This window comes from Cryptotermes secundus, unplaced genomic scaffold (genome assembly GCF_002891405.2).
Source record: "Cryptotermes secundus unplaced genomic scaffold, Csec_1.0 scaffold825, whole genome shotgun sequence".
Lineage (NCBI taxonomy): Eukaryota > Metazoa > Arthropoda > Insecta > Blattodea > Kalotermitidae > Cryptotermes > Cryptotermes secundus.
In genome coordinates this window covers 843,889-867,426 of record NW_019738888.1, presented here as the reverse complement: position 1 = coordinate 867,426, position 23,538 = coordinate 843,889, and the positions used below count along the sequence as shown (strand labels likewise).

Here is a 23,538-nt window from a genome sequence, read left to right as displayed (position 1 = left end):
AAGAAATGACGAAAACATTGCCAAAATCAAACGTGCAATTGATGAAGATCGTCGAAAGACCATTGACCAACTTTCTGAGGAAACGAACATCTCATGGAGCACGGTCCAGCGAATTTTAACCGAAGGTTTGCACATGAGACGGGTGTCTGCAAAATTTGTTCCTCGCTTGCTCGGAGATGACCAAAGAGAAAACCGCGTGAATGTTGATTTGTTTTTTTGATGTGAATGGCATTGTCCACAAAGAGTTCGTTCCGCCAGGACAAACAGTGAACCAACATTTTTACCTGGATGTTTTACGAAGATTACGAGAGAGTGTGCAACGACAACGGTGCGAAATGCGGAGAAATGGGAACTGGTTGCTTCACCACGACAATGCTCCAGCCCACACAGCTTTGATGGTCCGACAGTTTTTGACAAGCAACAACATGGTGATTGTGCCTCATCCACCTTACTCACCCGACCTGGCTCCGTCGGACTTTTTTTTTTTTCCACGGATGAAGAGAAGTCTGAAAGGAAAGCGATTCCGTGATGTGGATGAAGTCAAAGAAAACACGCTAAAGGCTTTGAACAGTATCCAGCCTCAAGAATTCCAGCACTGTTTTGAGCAGTGGCAAAAGCGTTGGGACAAGTGCATTAATGCACATGGACAATACTTTGAAGGGGACTAATATACAGTTCAATAAAAATGCAAAAATAAAAAATAACAAAAATAAATTCCGGTTATTTTTGGGTCCCCCCTCGTATTAAAATGGTCTTAGAGTCTTAGGTTTTATAAAATGCTGGGAATCTCTGAGCCAGATGAGTGATTCTCAGTATAGGATGAAGAAGGTTTCTGCTCCATTGAGGTAATTTAAAAAATCTGTTGACTGCAGCACAGTGGACCTCACTGTAATGTGTTCACATAATTTTTAATTTTTTCTTTTCATGTTCTCCAAAATACAGTACTTAACAGTGTGCTTAATTGGATGAGATCAGCAATGGGACAGTTCATATACAGCTTTTCAAGATTGTAATCTTATTAGAGGCTCTCCAGGGCCTCTGTAAGCAAATTCTGGAGTAACATCTGAACAGCTTTCATGCTGCAAATGAGATACATCACATACATCATAAATGCACTCAACAAAAACTTTTATTCAGTAAATAATACTGTTGTTAGTAGTTACTATAGGATTCTGACGATGGTGTATAACACACTGATATATTGGGTTTTTGGACTTTATCCATCTCATGGACTTAGCCTGGTCTCAGGTGTTTATAATCTTCATGTTTTGTGACATCGGTTTGTCCAGTGATTGAGGCTAGCTCTTTCTAACGGACCCAACAGAATAGGTTTTTCCTTCACCTGAGGACGGAAACAGATCCAGTTTCCGAAACGTCGTGTTTTTATTAGTTGTCTTAAAAACCAGGACGATGGATAAAGTCCAAAAACCCAATATATCAATACTGTTGTTATTTGTTTGTGTGCTACATTTCATCATTATTAGGGCGAATATCAAATGTATAAGTGTAATCAGTAAGATCCATCATTTATTCTACACAGTTTTACCTAGCTGTTGTAATTTTAATATTATTCAGATTATTCGTATATAAATTTACATGATGCATGTGTAAGTTTTGATTATGTGTCTGCATCCACATAGCTAGAATATTCAGGCATTATATTATATTTAAACATCCTGTTACATTCCACACTTCTATATGCATAATATAAAATGCAACACTTTATTGTAGTTCGTGTCCCGTTTCTTTCACACTACGTGTTTCGACCATAATCGGCCATCATCAGGTGTATTTCACTTCACGTAGCTGTCACAGTGCACTCAATATTAACATTTAAATTCCAGATTTCCAATTGTTCATTTTCTGTCATCAATCGGCACCTGATATTCCAAACCTTTCCTTGTCGATTTTGTCAATTGTGTTTTATGAATATTCACACGTCGGTTGGTTTAAAATTTTAAAATTTTAAATTCTCATTTAGCTTTAATATTTAAAATTTAAATTTAGATTTAAAGACCAAAATCACAGAAATACCTGCTCTATGCTTATGTGTGCTGCAGCGGCTACCTCTTGCTTTCAGCACAACTCACGTGTTATTTTGTGCAGGCTCTCTGTGTGCGTGCCATTGCTTTTCTTTAATACATTTGCAATAAAGTGTTACATTTACAACAGAGTTTATATTATACATATATTCGGTCATATTTATTATTATGTAGTTATGATTAACTGGATGCATTAGTTCTGTAAAACTAGATAATTACAGTTGCTCATTTTATCAGTCTTGTCTGCATATTCAGAGATGCGGCATAAATAGAATTTGTTTTTATACCACAATTTTTCTATAACATGAGTTTCTTTAAGAATGCAGCTGTTATATTATAGTAGAACTGAAAGGTTACTGTCTTCAGGGATGTAATGCTCCATAATCTGGAAGTTCATCAACATTTTGAAAGAACATAAGCCTCCATATTCAGGGTTGAAGAGGGATCCAAACAAGTACCCAGCAGGAATCAGGCTGCAGGCTGAGTGGTTTGCTTGTCAACTGCTCTATGTTGACTACATGCTTGGCTCATTCTTTGATCCTGAAGATGGAGGCAGTGTGTTCTTCCTCAACGTTGATGGACTTACACTGCAGTACATGGTGTTGCATAGTCACCATTGAGAACATCATATCCACCATATAACGAACTTATTGTAGTTTATGCATACACGCACACACACACAGACTTTACAGTTGTTAATAATTTGACATGCTGCAGTACATGAAACTGAATTTTTATCACCCAGTTTCCTTACAAATAGAAGTGAACCTAAATTGTTATTCTTACAGGCAGCAGTGAATGGTCGTGGAGAGCAGCAGCAGTTGTACTGTCCAGGCACAGTGGACCATTCACACAAGTTAACATTCAAACTAGATAATGGAGTACTCCCATCCAATCCCTACGTTCCACTGTCATACACACTAATTGATCAGCGAAAGTTCTTAAAAATAGATGATAAAGATATTGACATAGATGCCATTGTTGCTTCGTTAAATGAAGTCAAGGCTCCAGTTTGGCCCTTTGTAGGGGAGGAATATGAAAATGTGGTGTGGGTGGCAACAGAGCATCCAGAGACACATGTGCAAGTAGGTACACATTGTATGAGCATGTGGGATTATTTCTTGAGCAAAGTGTGTGTGAATCAGAAGTTACTTTAGGGCAGGCTAAAGTTGCTGTAACACTTGTCTCTTAGAGATTTGTCTGTTAAATTGGCTTTCCTATAAGGAGTAAAGTCAGTGGCATAGCAAGATACAATATGTTTGTATTCAGTAAAGCTATGCCGGGTACAAGTGGATTTTGAAAGTACTTTCAACAGACAACCTAGCTTTAGGAGACCAGTAAATGTAGAGGCTTGGTTGTTAAACAGTCCACATAAAAATGGAAATGTCAGTCAAAAAATCCAGAAGATATGTGTGTGTGTGTGCGCGCAGAGAGTATGTAAAATTTATTTAGCTTTGATTTTAATCATAATGGACAACACCAACATGATTTTTGCTGAAACATGAATTTATGGCTTTTGATTCATCAAGTGTGTAAATGTAATATGTAGCTGATTAATTTGTTGTATTTGTGTAAAGACAATGAAATTAATAGTAACTAGATCTAGATAATACTTTTCAGACGACAAACCTCCTATATTAGGGTAGTACGAGAATTAGATGTAAAACTGACAATTTCCCTATCTGAATGGTTGTAATACCTGTATGTATGGATTGTTGAATGATAATAAAAATGAAATTAAATTTTTATACAGCTTCAGAATATATGAAGATTGTGTGTGGGGGGGTGGGGGTCCTGACTTTTCTATTTCTCTCAAAGGAAAAATACAGAAGTCCAGATATTAAGTCTGTTGGTGAGAAAGGAATTTCTAAATTACAACAGAAGTGAATTTTGTTAGACATTGTACGTGCATTCACGTTTATGTTTGTTCATCCATGTTTCTACCTGTGAAACTATGAAAGTAGCACAACAGAATAAATTCTGTAAGTGCTTATTATTATACAAAATTATGTAAACCAACTTGCCAGTTCCCTTGTGGAAATGTAGAAGTACCTTCATCTGTATCAGAGTAGCTTCAAATAAAGGCAGAGAATCTTGACAAAGAAAACTGCTCAACTGCCAACTTTGAATAAGGATTGACTTTTATGAATGTGACTTATAAAAGAGTAATTTCACAGAATTTGGGTTTGTTATGAACCCATCTTCATTTCTAGCAAAATTAGCGCCTTTTGTCCTTCAAGTTTTCTACTTGTGGGTAATAGAATGATCTCTAGTTACATACCTTTTCAGGTGAAGTACATGCCACAAGGTCCATTCTGTAGTACCTTGCTGGTGGAATTACAGCCATGGGCACTTTTGGTCAATGTACTTGGCTGTTCTCTTGTCCTCATGGTTGAAGACTCTATTGTCTGCAGGTATTTAATTAAATGTTTTCATAACCCTTTAATATTGCATTAATTGTTTTTTTTTCATGGGTCTTTTGTAGTGCTTCACATAATTTGACATGAATCACAACCCCCATCTTTTCTCATTTTGCTAAATATGTCCATAGTGGGTGCAGCATTAATAATCATTATCATGTGATTTTGGGATTTTGTTTACATTCCCTCATGACAAGAATTTAAATCCATTTTTCTTAACAAACATTTTTATGACATTCTTTAATACAGACAAGATAACAAAAAGGAAATGCATCATTTAATTAATAGCTTTTGCAAGTGTTCTTAAGACAGCATGATTGAGGTCAATTTCTTGTTGTTAAATAAGACAAACCAGCAGTACTATTAGTATAATTTTAATGGTATGGAATGGGCTTTCTCATTAAGCCAATGAAGAGCACAGTAAATAGGACAAATATCCCACAGAGTTGTTAAATATTAAAATAAATTAAGAAGGCCTGTGTAGACTTTATGTTTTGAATTATGTAGAAAGGTCTCTGGAATTTGTGGAATCCATGTTTTGGGTGATGATCCAATTACTTCTTTATGGCTGACCAGGCCTTGAGGAAATGGAAAAATCCCAAAACTTTTCCTCTTTCAGAAGCAGCATTGGAGATAAATTAATTCACAGTAATCAATCTTTAGGGGTCAAGAATGTATCATTTAAGGATAATGTTATGGACCATCAGTAACACTAGAATATAAAAGCATTAAAACAGTTATTTACAAGTAATGTGTTCATGTGGATGTATAGATCCACATTGTCTTGACCTCAGCACTAGTTGGAGGTGAGTGGGCAACTTCATGCTCATGCCACTTTACCCCTGGGAAAAGAGCCACTGGTACCCATTGGATAGAAGGTTGGGTGGACCCCAGATCTGGTCCGGATGACTTGGAGAAGCGAAAATTCTCAAAATTCTTGACCCTATCGGCACTCAAACTCCAACCCCTCGGTTGTCCAGCCCGTAGCCAGTCACCGTACCAACTATGCTATCCTGGCTCCTACATCCACTCCACTATATGCCTTCATGGTGTAATACTTAATTAGTAGGCATAGGAGCAACTTTATTTATTTTAATTATTAATGTATTTGTGTAATTACTGGTATACCTTGGTTGGTTCAGATACTTTTTCTTGGTGACACATTAAGCAGTCATAGAATACAAGTCTGCTGTGCAAACTTCTCTCATTTCTCAAGATTTCCCTCAATAATCCAATTGCTATTAGAGTTTGTACATTTCTTGAACTAATAAACAGACAAATCTTACTGCAGAGCTATGTACTATTTACAAGTAAGAATGATACAAACTGCTTTGTAGACAGTAAATATGGATTACTGTTTTTCCCAGGGTGCCACATCAAGGTGTCATCACCCCTCCAAAACTGGAACATACCTTTAACCTTGGTCTGGATGTTGGTGAGGTAGTTCATGCATCACAACCTCTTCAGTTAGCTCGCCCTGACTGGGGAAGTAGTTTTTACATGCCTCGTATCTCTGGCCTCATCCCAAATTCCGGAAATGTGCAGACAGTAATACAGTGTGGAAAAGCAGTGGCTTTTCTGAGCATTGCCTCCGTTATGGTGGAGGAAATGAGAGTGATTACTGTGCGAGCAAAATATATCATCTGCAACTGTACTTCTCTCAGCTTACAGGTATTGTCTGATTGTCATTATCTTGTGGTTTTCTTTCTAAAATCTAAGACTTTCTGCAATGTAAGAAAAAAGCTACAGATTTTGGTATTCTGTTGAAGAAGATTTTTATATGTGCATGCATAGGGTATGTTCCTCTAAAACTGGACTAACAAGACTGCCTGGTATCACTACCCAAAGGACAGCAATCTGTGTGACACTGAAGCTCATATTCTCATTAGTTTAATTGTAGAAATTTGTTATAATTTTTGCTCATAACTTAATTTAAAGTAAGATATTTTTATTGAGAATAGTAATTTTTTATTCTCTCCTTTATTGACTATCAGATTGTACTGTCTATAAGTCAATGTGCTGATTGGTGTACAAGAATAGTAATTCATTTTAATTTTCTAACCAGATATCAGCATTTGCAGTTAAAGAGTTTGAAAGGCATGATTGCCTAAAAGAAGAGCAGAGATGTGTGCAGACGGTGCTACCACACACGGAAAATAAAAGCAATTTGGGCTTGCCCATTGTTCAGTGGGCTGTACTAGGGAAGGAAGAGGGAGAAGGGGAGCTCCTTCCATACATAATGCTGAACACTGGTGCCGGCTGGAGCTGTCCTCTTCGGGTCAGTGATGGAATGGTCCGTCACAGTTTCAGCATTCCTGTCACTATGAATGCTGATTGTCAGAGTAATGATGCCTATACTCTCACAGTGCAAGAACATTCAGGCCAAGTTTTTCTATCAATATATCCGGAAATGCATCCACAGATTACACTACACAACATGTGCAGGTTCAAGATTCTGTGTGCACAAGGAATGCCAGACAGTGATGGAAAAGCTGTTCCAGAGACTGCCAACTTCGACTGGTGGTGTGGTGTAGAACCTCATAGTTATGCCCATTATAGCCTTCCAGCTACTTCACAAAGATTTCCGGATATTGTCTCTCCAGGAAACTGGCCTCCTTTAGTCCTGGCATTGTCTGAGTCATGTCCTCCAAGAGAGGGTACCTTACTTTGGTCCAGAGGAATAAATATCATAGAGACTCAAGAGCAGTTTGTACAACTGCCTGGTCATGGTGATGTGAAGGTCCGGGTTGAAGTTCAGTGTCATACAACACACATAACAGTTGAAACTGTGAGCCATGTTGAGATATCTGCTCGTGATATTCGAAGCAGACTGATACATCATCAAGAAGACACAGAAGCTGTGGAGACATCTCATCACGTATCACTATCTCATTCAGCAACTTCGTATGCTTCAGACTACCTTTCTGCAACAAGTTCTTCACATAGGGGAACTGAACAGAAAATGAAGGAAGCAGAAAGTGGTGCAAGCTTTGTTAGTGCAGATGATAAGAAGGACTATTTTCCCTTGGATCATACAGTGACTGTCTTACAAGACTATAAGTCCCCAGCCTTATTGACATCCAGTTTGCCAGCAGTCACTGAACACCAGAACAGTGCTATGGAAAAACTACCTGAACCGTGCAAAACAAAACATATTCATGCTACATTTTTCCTGAGAGGGGTTCATGTCAGCCTCACAGAAGACATTCCAAAGATGAGATCTGAAAGAACTCAGATTGTTTTTCTTAGCCTTGATAATGTTTGTGTTTGTGTTAAACCTCAGTTCTTGAGAGAGGATGCTGAAGAACTAGATGTTTGTGTCAGTATTGGAGATTTGCAGTTGGATAACCAGATGTTCCAGCATGGTGGATATGACTTCCCAGTTATTCTAATTGGTCAAGTTCCTAAACATAATTTAGGCTATGGATTCTCCCTCTCTGTGCCCCCATCACATTTAATTGAACGATTTTCATCAGACTCCCTTGTTGTGATCAGTGCTTCCCTTGAGACCTTGAACAAAAGAGGATGCAGTTGTACTGTTATGAAAGAGCTGAAGGTGTCATTTGGACCTCTTTGTGCTTATATTGAAGATACTCTCATAACAAAGTTGACTGATTATTTAATGTGCCTTTTGCCTACTATGTTAGTGCTGTTACCACCATCAAGCAGTGGTGTCAGTCTTCCACCAAGAGCATCATTAGTTCCCATATCTAAAGTAACCTATTGGAATTCAAGGCAAATTGCATTTCCTGTTCACCTCCGCACACTGACAGTCGAGCCTCTATCTCTGCTTCTTAGTGTTCACACATCGGTGAAGTTGTACATTGCATTGGATCACTCACCATTACAATTCTCTGCGTTTGAACGCCGAACTTTGATCACAACCCCATATCGACTGGGACATACTTTAACGATGCATTATTTATCAGGAGCCATATTTGGAGCTGGATGGATGGTAGGTTCACTGGAGTTGTTAGGCAGCCCTGGTGGGTTTGCTAGAACACTGGGAACCGGATTACGAGATTTTGTGAGTCTACCGTATCGTGGGATATTTGAGGGACCATGGGGATTCCTAGTTGGAGTTACCCATGGTTCAGCTTCCCTCATGAAACATGTGACTGCAGGAACCCTAAGCTCAGTAACTAAACTAGCAGCCAGTGTAGCTCGAAATCTGGACAGATTGACCCTCGATCACGAACACCTTGCCAGGACTGAAGAACTGAGAAGACAGCGGCCACAGGGTGTTACTCAAGGGTTAGTTCAAGGGTTGACAGGATTGGGCATCAGTTTATTGGGAGCTGTAGGAGGAATTGCTCATCATCCCTTGCAGTCGGTTGTGAGTGAAGGGGCCTCCACTAGAGGTCTTGTGAAGGGGGTGGGATTAGGGTTGGTTGGAGCTATCACAAAACCATTAAGTGGAGCCGCAGAATTGGTAGCACTTACGGGTCAAGGCTTGCTGCATGGGGCAGGGTGGACATATCTTCCAGAAGTGAGACAGCAATCCATCATTGAGTATTCATTCTCAGGTGCCAGTTCTCGGCTCAAGTATAGCTGGAAGCTAATAGCAGAACTTGGAGCTGGCTGTCACACATTGTTGCATGTAACTGAAGCCACATGTGTGACTCCTTCAGGTAATTATGAAGCTGTTGCTTTGGTGCTCACTACACGGGCACTCTTTTTGGTGGACATAGAAGAAGATCTAACAAGGAGAATTCTTTCGCTGGCAGAACTATCAGCTGTGGAGCACCTGTCTGACCCTACGCTGCTCTGTTTCCAGTTTCAGCCAGCTGTGGAACTCGAAGCTGCTTCCCATGCTCGTGTTGTTGATTTTGTTCGACGCAGCTCAGGCATGGTTGCTGATATTGCTCATGACAGTGCACAATCTGAAGTTGAGTCTTCACTGCCTGGCAGCCCTGTACTTCCAGAACCACCAGACTCAACTGACACGCTTCTCATGTTTTATGTAAACCCACAGTCAAGAAATTATTTTCTGTCAGTTCTTGCCCTTGCCAAACGACAAAGTGAAGGGCGAGGTTTTGCAGTTCTCTAATTTGATGTTCATTATTTTACTAGTAGTACAAATTTCCGAATTTCTGATAAATGTACAGAGTGGGGTGCAGAAACTTCCTTTTTGTGAAGACGCATTGTGAACGGAGGGAGGTCGCAGAATAGTGGGGCTAGGCTCGGCGAACGCAGCAGTCGCGGAACTCACTTCGGAATTAAGCCCAGAAGTCCAGTTGCTGACTGGAAATCGATTGTTTTGTGGGTAGAGAACTTTAGGACAACCAGGAGTGTGGTGAAAAAATCATCAGGACGACAGTGGACCGTTACGACGCCAGAAAATGTGGAGGCAGTTCGACAGTCCATTTTGAGATCTTTTTCTAACCAGCTCTTGAAGAACTGCATCTAGGAAATGTCTGGTTCCAACAGGATGGTGCCACGGCCCACACAGCCTGAGCTTCGATGACAGTTTTGAGGGCAAAGTTCCCCGGACGGCTCATCTCGCTTCGAGGTGACATCCCGTGGGCAGCACACTCACCTGATCTAACGCCCTGTGATTCTTTTTTATGGGGATACCTCAAAGAGGTTTCTAAACACTGCCCCACAAACCTGCTTCAGCTGAAGAATGTTATTCGGCCGGAAGTAGCCCAAAATCCGGTGCACATGTTGGAACGTGCAGAGGGGAACTTCAGAAAACGGTTGCATCAATGCATAGAGAACGGTGGCCACCACCTTCAAGATATTTTGTTTAAAACTACATGATTTAAAACTTTAAAGCATGTTCTTTCATTAGCTAAACATAAATTTTGTCTATCAGCAATAATTTTTCTTTTATTCACCTTCAAAAAAAGGAAGTTTCTGCGCCCCACCCTGTATTTAGACCTGTGTTACTTTTTAAGGATACATGAATATTTGAAAAGTGTAAATAAAATGTACAATGTGCATGTAAAATTATCTTGTTAAATAATCACCAAATTAAAAAATATTGCAGACAAAAACTCTAGACTGTAATTTGATGTGATTGGTTATGTGAATATTGTAGTGTGTGCACATAAAGCTTTATCAAATGACCATGATAATGCTGATATTCTGTATATTATGTACGCCAGATTGTCATATTGTGTCATTTGTGACAGTTGTAAAAATTAGATTTGAAAATAGCACTTGTTTTAGACATTTTAAACATTAATATTTTTACTGTTATTACATGTTACTGAAATTACTGTATAAAGAAATATTACGTACACATTTTTGTTACATTATTATATAAACAAATGTGCTTGGATTGACTGTGTTCTCCAGTGACACTGCTCTTTAACATCAAAATTTCCATTTGTGTCCAGTTCTCAGTGTGGTGTGGCTTGTAAAGCCTGTGATATTTGAGAAACTGCAGTGATCCTTGGAGTATACACTCAAGCAGAAGCTGTTATCTCATATCTCTTTCTTCAGTTGCTATCTAGTAACATTAACCTGTTAGAATGTTACAGCAACCAGTAACTTAAAGCCTTTCCTCAATAAAAGTAACGTGTATGGTAGGATCTGTGTGTATGGACAAACTACTAAAATTGTTGATACCAGCTGCAATTATTTTGTGGTGCGGGCACCAAGAACCTGTGTTAGTGGCCACTGTTGTAAGACAGTCTCACACAGTGTTCAGTAAAATCAAGTTTGTGAAAACTGTCTTGTTATCAAACGACTGGATCCCAGTACATCATATTCTAGCAATTCTCCTGATTATGGGGTTTCTATAAAGTAAACCTTCCTATCAAAACTATTACCTGACAAAACAACTCAAAAGATTATTGTTTTTAAAGTCATTGTTATAAGCTGGAAATACATGAAATTAAAAATTGTTAGCAATGTGAAGAGGCTATTATTTTGTACTGTTAATATAATGACTAAAAGAGAATCTAATTTTGATGAATATTATACTGAAGATTATTGAACTAAAAGGGGTTTACTGCTCAGTTAGCTATGCCTTACAAACAACAAAAAGGGGAATGCCATATTTCGTGATGATGTCTGCCTGTCCATCTTTTTGTCTGTAACCTACTGTCAGTGCCTGAACCACTGGAGAAACAAAAAAAAACTGGTTCTTAGCAATAACACATTACATAAACATTTACATTTATACCCCTGCATTCAGATCATTTTTAACAACTGTATATAAGAATATTAACTTTTAGATCAATAAAATAATACACAATAAAAATGACACTGCATGACAGTAACTTTTTTGTTGCACAAGTTTGTTTGGATGAAGTAAAGAATAATTTTAATGACATCTTGCTTACTATGACTTCCTAAGCCTTGAGAAATTCTTCAATAGGTAATTCGTAATTTTCTGCCTGGAGGTTTTCAAGGAAAATTTGTGATCTCTCACCCTGAAGGAAGAACATGGATTGAAGATGTCGGAGCAAACTCCTGAGTAGGATATTTGACCATAGAGGTAGGAAGTAACAGGGGACTGGAGAAAATTACAATGAGGAGCTTTGTAATTTGTACTTGCTTACTCCTGGAGCTGAGCCTTCTTTGAGGAGCCACCAATTCTGCAGCCACTCAAGAATTTCCCAGCATTTTATGGAACCCTAAGATTCATTGCTGTGTTCACAAGAGCCCTCCACTGGTCCATATCCTGAGCCAGATCAATCCAATCCATCCCATCCTATCCCTCTAAGGTCCATTTTAATATTGTTCACGCACCTACACCCTTTTCTTCCCAGTGGTCTCTTTCCTTTTGGCTTTCCCACCAATATCCTATATGCATTCCTCTTCTCCATTCATGGTACATGCCCTGCCCACCTCATTCTCCTTGACTTGATCATTCTAATTATATTTGGAGAAGAGCACGACTTATGAAGCTCCTCATTATGCAGTTTTCTCCAACTTCCACTCCATCTCTCTTCAGTCCAAACCTGTTCTCACCCTGTTCTCAAACATCTCTACACTAAATATTGTCAGGAAGATAAAATCAAGGAGGGTGAGATAAGTAAGTTGTGTAGTATATGTGGCAGATATTAGTACTAGGTACAAAATTTTATTCTGAAAACCTGAAGGTAATAGACCACATAGAAAACCTAGGCGTAGATAGGATAAAAATATTAAAATATATGTTAAAGGTGCATGAGTATGGGCCGAATTCGCGTGCCCCTGGATAGATTCGGGTTGTGGGAACTTCTGAACACGGTAATTAGCATTTGGATTAAATAAATGGCACGAATATTGCTACATTCAGCTACATGGGTTTTAATTACAGAATTTTTCTCCCAAGGCCCCCTGGTTCGTGGCAAATAGTTCGAAATGGTTCAATGCGGCCTTCAACCAAAAATAACTATTGACCCCCGCCCTAGAGTGACTTAAACATACATTCGAACGACGTACTTAAATTTAAACTTTATTTTTCTGTCTTCAGCATTTAATTAGCCGGATTTTGCTTGTCATTAATCACTTTCACACAAATATTTCGGCAGTAGGGAATGTGCCATTTTTCAAGTCATGCCAGTTACAAGAATTTTATGTGACANCTTGCAGATTCTTATATATTTTTCCTTCTACCCTGAAGATGGAGGCGATACGTTCCTCCGAAACGTCGGTTAACACCACATATACACGGTGCCAAATCCCAGAAGACTGCTTTCTTCATAGTCACCGCCGTGAAAGCCTCAAGTCTTACATAATGTATTTACTGTTGAAACTATGTGGTGTGTTGCACGGCATTTAGTATCCTCATTTTCAGAGCAGAGGTGCTAAGTTCCACGGAAATTTCGGGAATTTATTGTCACGTCAGTGTTGTATACACTCCAGATGTGTGAACAAGTAGTAGTTTGTGCTTCTAATTGTTTCGTGTACTGCAATGCCAAACAGGTTCGTTTCTGTATTGCAGATCTCATTGGACGTAATATTCATGTACTGTAAATTCGTATTTAGTATTGCAAAGCTGATCGCCATTAATATCACACTGCACAAAGCCGAAATAATTCTATTTGTATTTAGCTTAAAATTCTCTCTCTCTCTCTCTCTCTCTCTCTCTCTATATATATATATATAGGCCTTGGTCGCTTTTTTTTTTCAGTTTCTTGATCCTATGCACAGTCCGTAGGACTCCTTGGACGGGGGATCAGCCCATCGCAAAGCCGCTACCTCTACATGAAAACAAAAACAGAATAAGCGCACATGCCTCGAGTGGGATTCAAACCCACGACCCCAGTATCTTTGTGTTTATATACCCCAGTCACTGGCTTTCCTTTTCATCGCCTTCAATGACTTGCACGGCAGCGGTGGGGGTATTCTAACCCGCCTACACGCGAGGACAGAGAATTAATAACTTTGATTCGTGCAAAACAAAATAAATAATACATTATTTCACTGAACAAAACCTTAGAACAACTGAAAGCAATATTTTCGAAAGGCATCCAGCTGGCAGCTGACGGGAAAATTAATACGATAACATGAAGGGATAATACATATTATAGAAGACCAACTAAATTCCATTTATGTAAGTAATATTAATATATCTGCAGCCAAAATTAAATCAGTTGGGAAGATGAGACAGTAGCTTTCAAAGCAGAAATCATGTTAGACAATAAAATTGTCGAACATATGTTAGAATTGAAGCTTCTAGGGCAACGTACCTTGGGCCACAGAAGGTTGGACTACAAACAAAATTATGACATGTAATAAAATTAGTGGGATTAAGATGAATATTGATAAATAAATGTTGCCAGAGACAAAATTAAAAATGTATAACTTAAGCAGTTGAAAACTCGAAATATGACAGTGAGAACTCGTTACTGAAGAAAAGAGTCATCCCCGAGAAGGGAAAAGAAAACTGAAGCCCCATAAATAAGGCTGTTACTCTTTTCAGCAGGTAAAAAGTACTGGATAATAAACAAAACACGGACAAGAGAAACATTTAATATTTTAAACTAAATATTATCTGAGAAATTGAAGGCTGCCTACACAACATGAGCGTTCTGTTATATTTATTTCCATTTGAATTAGCTCACTGGATAGAATCTGTCATATGAATGAAGTCATGACCAACCTCAAGTAACTTGAATATCGAATCCATTGGATGTTCAATGAGTTTATTTGAATGACTCTGTCATATAACTCGAGTCACCAATTCACCGGCCATAGGCAATGTGGAAAAACATTTCAGCCCTCTTACGAATACAATTGTTCATCGATTAACAGAAGCAGTCAGAATTGTCGTGTTTCTCACGTTGGTCAGTGTCTAAAGTGAATGGTGCCTCGGCAGGTGATGTACGTGTATTAATATCTTCAGGAACTTTAACAATATTCTGTCTAAACAACTTTAAGGGCATTTCATACTTTGAGTCGACAACCATGAGTTCAACGATAGTGCGATTCTGTCTCAAATAGTGAAAGTAAAGTTATAACTTGACTTAATTAAGCACCAAGCCATGAAGACGTATGGAGGAGTGGAGGTATAACCCCAACATTCGTAACCACTTCACTAGTTGGAGGTGATTGGTCGGCTTCATTACCCCGGTTACTTATCCCCACGGAAACTGCCCCCAGTACAAATTGTATAGGAGACTCGGTGGGCTTACAACCTGTCTGAAAAGCTTCGTGGCCTGTAGTCCGCAAGCTAACTATACCGACCAAGCGACCGCCGCTTGTCGGCGAAGTTAGTGCCAACTTTATCTGATAAGAGGGTGTCGCGTGGTCAGCGCAACGGATCCGCACGGCCGTTAATCTCGAGTTTCTAGAACGGAGCCGCTATTTCCTTAAAATAGCTCCTCAATTATCCTCACGAAGCTGAGTGGACCCTATTCCAAATTCACTACTTCTCAGAGAATCTGGTAGCGCCGGGAATCGAACCCGGACCTATGGGTCTGCAGCCAGGAAATCTGACCCCTAGACCACAGAGGCGGTCACCTATCTGAACGTTACAGAAAACAGAAACAAATCTTGACTCTCCCGGGATTTGAACCCCGACTCCTAGGTCGTGCAGTCCATAACCAGGTAGTTATACCGACTTCCGGTTACGCAACCGCAATACAAAATCAACAGTAAGATCAAGAGCACTTTTCTTTTCCTTGGCACTACATAGGCCCACCTCCATGAACTCTCCGTTCACTTCGGTTTTTCTAGATCTTACACATTCGGTAGGACTCCTTGGGCGGGTGATCAGCTCGTCGCAAGGCCTCAACCTATAGACAAACACAGAAAAACGCACACAAACATCCATGCCCTGAGTGGGATTCGAACCCACGATCCCGGCTTCCGAGCGAGCGAAGACAGTGCATGCCTTAGACCGCTCGGCTACCGTGACCGGCCAAGAGCACATAGCAGTCTAAGGAAAGGATCAATAGTGCAAATAAAAGTTTATTTTTTGCGTGTCTAAAATATCTTTGAGGATGCGTCATCAGATACTGAGGCGCAGTTGTTGCAACAAAACGAAGAAAGGCGGGTTTAAGACAGCATGATAACAACAAATGGTTTTGATGGTAGCATTACGTAAAATTTACTTCTTTGTGCATCTATGAAGCTAAACCTATATATCGCTGTAGAACTGAATTATTTTCTTTTATATTCATAGATCTGCATGTAGGATTATGCATTTATTTACGACAGAAATAGAGGCGTATTTCACAATGAAATACTGTGTAATCGATCCCAGTTTTTCTCGCTTCCCGACCATCAACTTGTTTTCTTTTATTTCAAATGATATTTCTCTTTAAAAACACGTGGCATATGCCTATATTTTGTTCCATCGTCTTTCTAGTTCTTCATGGAAACATTTTGTGATGCTCAATTCCCTCTCTACTGTTAGACTCTTTCAGCTCTTTGTGCCTCCCATAGGACCCGTCCCCTTTCAACAGTTCTTATTTCAGGAGGAGAGACAAGTACGCAGAGCTGATACGTAACAGTATTGCGTTGCAGTAAGTAGCCACATCAGAATGCTTGGCTATTTTGTTATTTTACGGTCTGCTAAGTTTAAGTAACATCGGACGTTATGGCTGTAAATAGCGAGGTATGTTGACCCTGGGTGGGACTGAATAAAACGACGATAGGCCAGGATTCGAACCGAGTCAGATTCGTTTCGTCTTCGGTGTACTGTTACGCGCATGAGTCAGTAAGATAGGGCGGCTGCTACAGGGCTAGAGCGGGCTAGAGGCCCCAGTCGCTAACGGGCACCATGAGGTTTAAGTAAGGCTGGCCTCTCCATCCAACAAGTGTCCACAGTGCCCCATCGCACAGTATCCAATCACTACACGTGGATGTAGACAGATCCCTCTACTTGTGCCGCTTGGGTTGCTGTGAACATGTGCAGTGCTGTTGTGTTACAACGAGCCGCGCCCATTGCCCGCCATTATAGACCCACGATGAAGAACAAGTAGCGGCTGCTTTTCCCGACATCAGGTGAGTCAGTACCTTGGGGACCGCGGGCAGATGATATAAAGCTCTCCGCAAGGTTCATATTGTCTCTGGCCAGCGCTTTGTTTTGTTGGGACGAGACAGTCTGTCGGTGAAATTACGGGGGGAAAAATGTCGTGAAACTATAAAGGACTACTTACACAGGGGGAAATTTTTACATTGTATCTTTACCTTTAATTATGTATGTTATTGAATTGTGTGCCATAAAACTCGGTATCCTGTGAACATAGATTTATTTGCGTTTATTTCGGCCCCCGTCAGGACATTTGGCTAACTTTTTAAAACAAAAATTTGGTCACGAGTTTCTAGGGGGCCCCAAATCGAGAATGACTGTGCTGACCAAGACCAGCAACAATTTACTGGACTGGACACAGATTTCCGTATTGTAACGAAACACGCCTCAGTTAAACTTACTTTACTTCGCATTAGTTTCGTGTTGGTGTTTGCACCTCTGCTTTCACTAGCTGGCAAATTCTTGTCCTTCTTTAATCCAAAATTTTAACCAATCTGAATCCGGTCTTTCTTTTTATTGCTAGTGGGGTGGGACTAAGTCCCTTGTACTGCGGCCACTTCTGGCCTATTGTACCAGCCCCAGATGATAGGTGAGGGTGATTGTGGAGCAATTGGTGGAATGAAGATTGGCAGGGGAAACCGAAGTACTCGGAGAAAACCTACCCAAGCGCCACTTTGTCCACCACAAATCCCACTTGACCAGACCTGGGATCAAACCCGGGCCGCCGCGGTCAATCCGGTCTTGATTCCATTCAAAATATGCTGGCGTCTTTGAAAATTCCCCATGTCTATCACTGTCCAGCTCGTGAATACAATCTCTGCTGTGGTTCTGCATTTATAATTGGTATATATTGTTCCATGTTAACTACCGTAAAGAGTTGTGAGAGTTCTTATGTACCAGCCTGAACGTCATTTTTTGTTGTCTGTAATTTTCAGAAATTTGAGCTTTTAAGCACGAATATCTATTTGTGTGGTAATGAACACAGCAAGTTTCCATCATTTCTTATAGCATTATAATTCTGAGAAATCTGATCTATTTGTATCTGTGTCTTTTCAAGTGACTTCAAACATCAGAGGCAGCTATAATTACTCGTCTTTATTTGCTTTGTTGGTGGCTCCTCCCTTTCTCTATATATTTTACTTATATTTTGAAAATTCCCCAGTATTTTTAAAATTATCATTTGACAATATGTAAAAAGAAACAGAGAAGTAAACCGAAAAGATATCTGTCGAATTCATTTTCGTCGTCTTCCTCACTAATTCATTCCAGGAAAGAAAGAAATTTGGCATATCAGATGACCTTGTTTTTCTCATTCGAAAGATACGAGATTCATTGACATGTTTTTTTTATTACTAGTGGGGTGGGACTAAGTCCCTTGTACTGCAGCCACTTTTGGCGTATTGTACCAGCCCCAGATGATAGGTGAGGGTGATTGTGGAGCAATTGGTGGAATGAAGATTGGCAGGGGAAACCGAAGTACTCGGAAAAAACTTGCCCCAGCGCCACTGTGTCCACCTCAAGTCCCACCAGACCCGGGATCGAACCCGGGCCGCCGCGGTGGGAAGCCAGCGACTACGTTGGTAACCACCTACCAGGCTACACGGTCTTGGAATCCAGAAGAGCAACATATGGATGTTCACATGGTTCTTGGCTGCGGTTCAGATGGAAGCCAATCAGATGGGATGAAAATGTGGTCATGAATATGGGTAGGTTTTCGCTTTATGAACAGGGCCTACAAGACGCTCGCGAGGGTTTTCTGAATATTAGATTTTTGACCATGATTATCTCTATTTTTATCGAATTTTCTTCTTAAATAAAATTAGTTGGGTGTCAAACATGGTGGTGACTATGTAAGCATGTACTGGTCGAATGAAATGTCACTAAAAATATTGCTGTGCATTGTAATGTTCAGTTTACTAGAGAAACAAAAACTCTTTAACTGTCAAACTTTAACGAGAAGCCAGGGAATGTAAGGAGGGGTAAAAGTAAGGTGAAGTTGTCCTTGTACTTAACTAATTAAGTATTACGTCATGAAGGCGTGTGGGGGAGTGAATGTATAGATCCGCGTTTTCTGTACTTCTGCACTATTTGGAGGAGAGTGGTCAGTTTCACGCCCCGGGGAGGGATCCACCGTGCCCATTGGATAGGAGATTGGCTGGGCCCAAGAGCCGGCCTGGACGACATGGAGAAGTTAAAATTCTTGACCCTACCGAAAATCGAACTCCGACCTCTCGATCGTCCAGCCCGTAGCCAGTCCCTATACCGACTGCGCTATCCCGGCTCATTTGTAAGGATGGGTACGTTGAAAATCGTCTGGGGAATGCAGTAGTCCGACGTTTGAATGGTCTGAAGTGTTGTGAGCTTCCTTTTTCATAACACTTCGAGAAGAGTACAGGTTATGACGTTCCTCATTGTGCAGTTTTCTCATTTCATCCCTCTGCGCTCCAAATATTCTTCTCGGCATCCTGTTCTCAGGCACCTCAATCTGTTTTCCTCTAATGTCAGAGACTATGTTTCACTCATGCCGGTCACGGTAGCCGAGCGGTCTAAGGCATGCACTGTCTTCGCTCGCTCAGAAGCCGAGCTCGTGGGTTCGAATTCCACTCAGGGCATGGATGTTTGTGTGCGTTTTTCTGTGTTTGTCTACAGGTAGAGGCCTTGCGACGAGCTGATTATTCGCCCAAGGAGTCCTACCGTATGTGTAAGATCTAGAAAAACCGAAGTGAACGGAGAAGTTCATGGAGGTAGGCCTAGGCCCACTGGGGCTGTAGTGCCAAAGGAAAAAAAAAATTCCCTCATACAAAACTATAGACAAAATTATTGTTTTGTATATTTTAATTTTTAAGATTTTAGACAGCAGACGAGGAGATAAGAAGTTAAATTACATCGTCGAATTAGATGGTAAAATAACGAAATGTAAATAGGCAAGGATTTAGAAGGAGAGAATTCTAATCGGGTTTCGGGAAACTTTCTCAGCATTCACATGGCGTGACTGATGAAAATCAATATTCCACTCGAAAACAAGCCTAGAGCGTCAACGCCTAACCTAATTTGCTCGGTTTAATATAAAGTGAAATGTTGAACATTATACCATCGTCCTTCAGTTCTTTTAATGCACGACGTTTCGGAATCTGTATCTGTTTCCGTAATCACATATAATGGAGGAAAGGTTCACACGCAGCTGGACACATTAAAATCAGCAGACGCTGGACGCAGACGATGGATAGTGCCTAAACTAGCAGACTTGTTTATTTTCACACCCAATCAGCGGAAACATTTACACTTATACATTTCAGCGTCTAGTAGTCAGCTCAGTATTGGACCAGTATGCCGTGAACTTGTTCCACAAAGCATTCAAGGAATGATTATATAGAAAGTGGTCCGTGGAGCGGATACGACCTGACGGAAGAGAACTTGAAGATGGAGGCAGTATGTTCCTCCGAAATGTTAGTTGTCTTTCACCGGGCTACACAGCGTTTTATCCTAGAAGACAGATCTTTTTAATCGTAATTTACGTTCTGTTCTCAAAGTAAGATGCGACGTTTTACTCCCGTACAAAACCGCTAGCAAATATTTTTATATGCCCTGATATTCAGGAATTCAGGAAGTAACTGGGATATTAACAGACTTCGAATTGAATAACATCACATCTCTCCGTGAGCCGCAATTATGTAGTAACTACAGCGATGGGTTGGACGAAAAGGTTTTGGTTTCCGGAATTTGGGAAAGAGTTTCTGTACTCCACAACGTTCATACTATCTCTGGGGCACAGCCAGCCTCCTATATAGTGGGTACCGGATGTTCTTTCGCAGGTGGTAAAGCTGCCATGGCGTAAAGCAGACCACTGACCTTCATCTAATACCTAGGTCAAGGATGGTGGAACTATACCTTGACTTCTCCATAGGTCTTCTTGGCGAGATGCTTATTTAAATACGGGATAACGTCTTCCTTTATAAGGAATGCAAACAGAAACATGTCTGTAATTTCCCCAGAGGATATAAAATTATGATCAGTGGTACTAAAATGGATATTGGGGACCACGAGCATTCTTTAAATTGAACTTGACGTCCAGGTTAACACACGGCTACAAATATTTACGTTGGATGTTCATTTTGCGCATCCACGTTGATCATGAACTCTACTAACATAGCAGTGCTTATTGCCTGCGTGTGCTATATTCAGTTGCATGATGTAGCTTAGGAACTCTTTGTTTAGTTGATCACTATATTTGACAGGCTACAGTCTTCTCTGCCAAGAGGAACCCGCAAGTTCACGCTTTTCAGTGGTTTTCGTCTGTACAATGACGGACACCGTATTTATGTGCCATGTGTTTCCGTCGGGCTTAATTTACGGTTGTAATAAACATGAAATTCTTTATAGAGTCCAGCCAACTGTCGATTAGAAAGTACTAAAACTTTGGAACTGGGTCTGCTAGCCAGGACTCCATATACATCCACAGCTGTGTTCTTTGTATGACTGATATTCCGGCAACGGAATCTATAATTCCAGCATCACCCGCCATTGGTCACGGTGTTTACCCGTGCCATCCTCCTGCAGTCCTCATAACCTCATTCCATTAGAGCCATTTCCCTCTAAGTTATACAAACAAATGTTTTCACAAGACATCCCAACACAAAAGATAATGAAGAAAGCAGACTGCTTTTACCGATTCTCACGGTCTCTTCGCTTGCGGATTTCTTATATTTTTCCTTCTACCCTGAAGATGGAGGCGATACGTTCCTCCGAAACGTCGGTTAACACCACATATACACGGTGCCAAATTCCAGAAGACTGCTTTCTTCATAGTCACCGCCGTGAAAGCCTCAAATCTTACAAAAGATCATGTTTCATGAACTTCATTTTTCCAACTTCATAAACAGTTCCACAGCTGTATCTCTGAAAGAGTAAGGTTCGAAAACAGTTTTGAAATGGAGTATTTACAAGAAAATAAAATACGTTGAAAATATTATCTTGTCGCCCCTCTGTTCATCAATGAAATTAAAAATAATGTCGCTTCTTTATTTCCAGTTTGGTAATAAATTGTGCGGTGAATATGAATTTAGTAACTCAGATAGTAAACTGAGGAAACAGAGAAAAGCCACAATTCAATTGCAGGTAGGAGAAGGGATTTCTCTCTTTGCCACTGTTTCCGAACCGACTCTATGGCCCCAGTCGGTAACAGGAGCCATTTACCCCGATTTTAAAGTGGCCAGAACAGAAACTGACCATTCACCTCCACCAGTAAGGTAATGGTAAAATTCTCCCTGTGCTTGCTTAATTAATTGAGCACCTCATCATGAAGACGTATGGAAGAGTGAAGGTATAGCTCCACCATTATTTATTTCGGAATTAGATAAAGGTGAGCGGTCAGCTTCACCTGCCCCGGCCATTTTACCCGCTAGGAAATACTCGTAGACCTCGTGATCCACTGAATAGGAAGCTGAGCGCGCCATCTAGTGCCCTGGTTATTTCTCCACTATTAAAGAGATCGAGCGTGAAGCTGACCATTTACCACTTACCCAGTGCTCTTGTTTGGAATATGTGAAGCCACACATTGTTCTTGTACTTTATTAATTAAGCACTATGCCATGAAGACCTGTGCGGGAGTGGACGTATAGCTCCGCCATTCTTGACCTCTGCACTAGATGGAGTTAAGTGGTCAGATTCACGCCATGGCCGCTTTCACCCTGCGAAAGAGCCCGCGGTACTCATTCGACAGGCGGCTGGGTGGGTCCGAGAGCCGGTCTGGACCCTGTGAAAAAGTAAAATCTTCTCCCTACCGGTAATCGAACCCCGGATGTCCAGCTCGTAGCCCGTTGGTATACTGACTGAGCTATCGAGACTCCTTCGTTCCACTTTGCAGCTCTAGTCGCAATACTTGCTGCTTTATTTTTGATGCCTCTTTCTTCAGAACGGGAGGTGTATCTCCCTAGCGAGAAAAAACAATCTATAGTTCTAGAACTGTGAAGTAGATATTAATTATTCTGGCTAACTGAAGGTTCTTAATATATAATTAAAATACTTAAAATATTACAATATTAATTTATTCTGACACTATCCTAAGCTCTGACATTCTCAAGATATCAAGACATGCATTANACTGCCACAGTCAATAAGTTCGTGGAATGGCCGCAAAGCGTCGTACGGGAATTTACTGCCAATATGTTTCAGCAATGTTTTCGACAGCTATATCAGCGTTGGCACACTTGCATAGCGGCCAGAGGCAACTATTTTGAGTGTCGTTGTGGATCTGCATAAGTGTATGTGAATACCTTGTAATATGATGCGATACAACCACATTTCACGAACTTAATGACTCTACCACGTATAAAGGTAAAACTATCCCTGTAACAGGTCGTGAAGGCGCATAGGGTTGTGAGACATCGAGGCTCCCACATTTTCTAGACAATCGGCTCACTGATGGCGGTAAGGTTGTCAGCCTTACGCGCCGGCCACCCTTACTCCCCACGAAAATTCCTGGTACTCATTTCTGTTAGAGACTGAGTCGACCCCAGGGCCATAGTGCGGCTGGAAGGGTTAGATAATTTGAAAAATCCAATGATCTCATCGGAATTTGAACCCGCGACCTTTACGCTACCGCATGCCCCCGTGAGTATATGAATCTAAATAAAAAATGTTGCTGAAAGGCTACAGA

At 40.6% G+C, this 23,538-nt stretch overlaps 2 protein-coding genes across 2 annotated transcripts in view; both read left to right on the top strand.

Annotated features, from left to right (window-relative positions):
- The window catches only part of LOC111871296 (vacuolar protein sorting-associated protein 13B), a gene marked incomplete at its 5' end in the record, with an annotated part of 17,436 nt that extends 7,719 nt beyond the window's left edge, over positions 1-9,717 (top strand). The window contains 4 exons of the mRNA XM_023864299.1: positions 2,831-3,127; positions 4,332-4,456; positions 5,830-6,133; positions 6,528-9,717. Coding sequence (XP_023720067.1) covers positions 2,831-3,127; positions 4,332-4,456; positions 5,830-6,133; positions 6,528-9,512 — 3,711 coding nt within the window. The remainder of the gene's footprint in view (positions 1-2,830; positions 3,128-4,331; positions 4,457-5,829; positions 6,134-6,527) is intronic.
- Positions 9,718-16,432: 6,715 nt separating this feature from the next.
- Positions 16,433-23,538, top strand: part of LOC111871287 (melatonin receptor type 1A) — a 52,114-nt gene continuing 45,008 nt past the window's right edge. The window contains exon 1 of the mRNA XM_023864289.2: positions 16,433-16,855. The gene's annotated coding sequence lies outside the window, so the exon portion shown is untranslated. The remainder of the gene's footprint in view (positions 16,856-23,538) is intronic.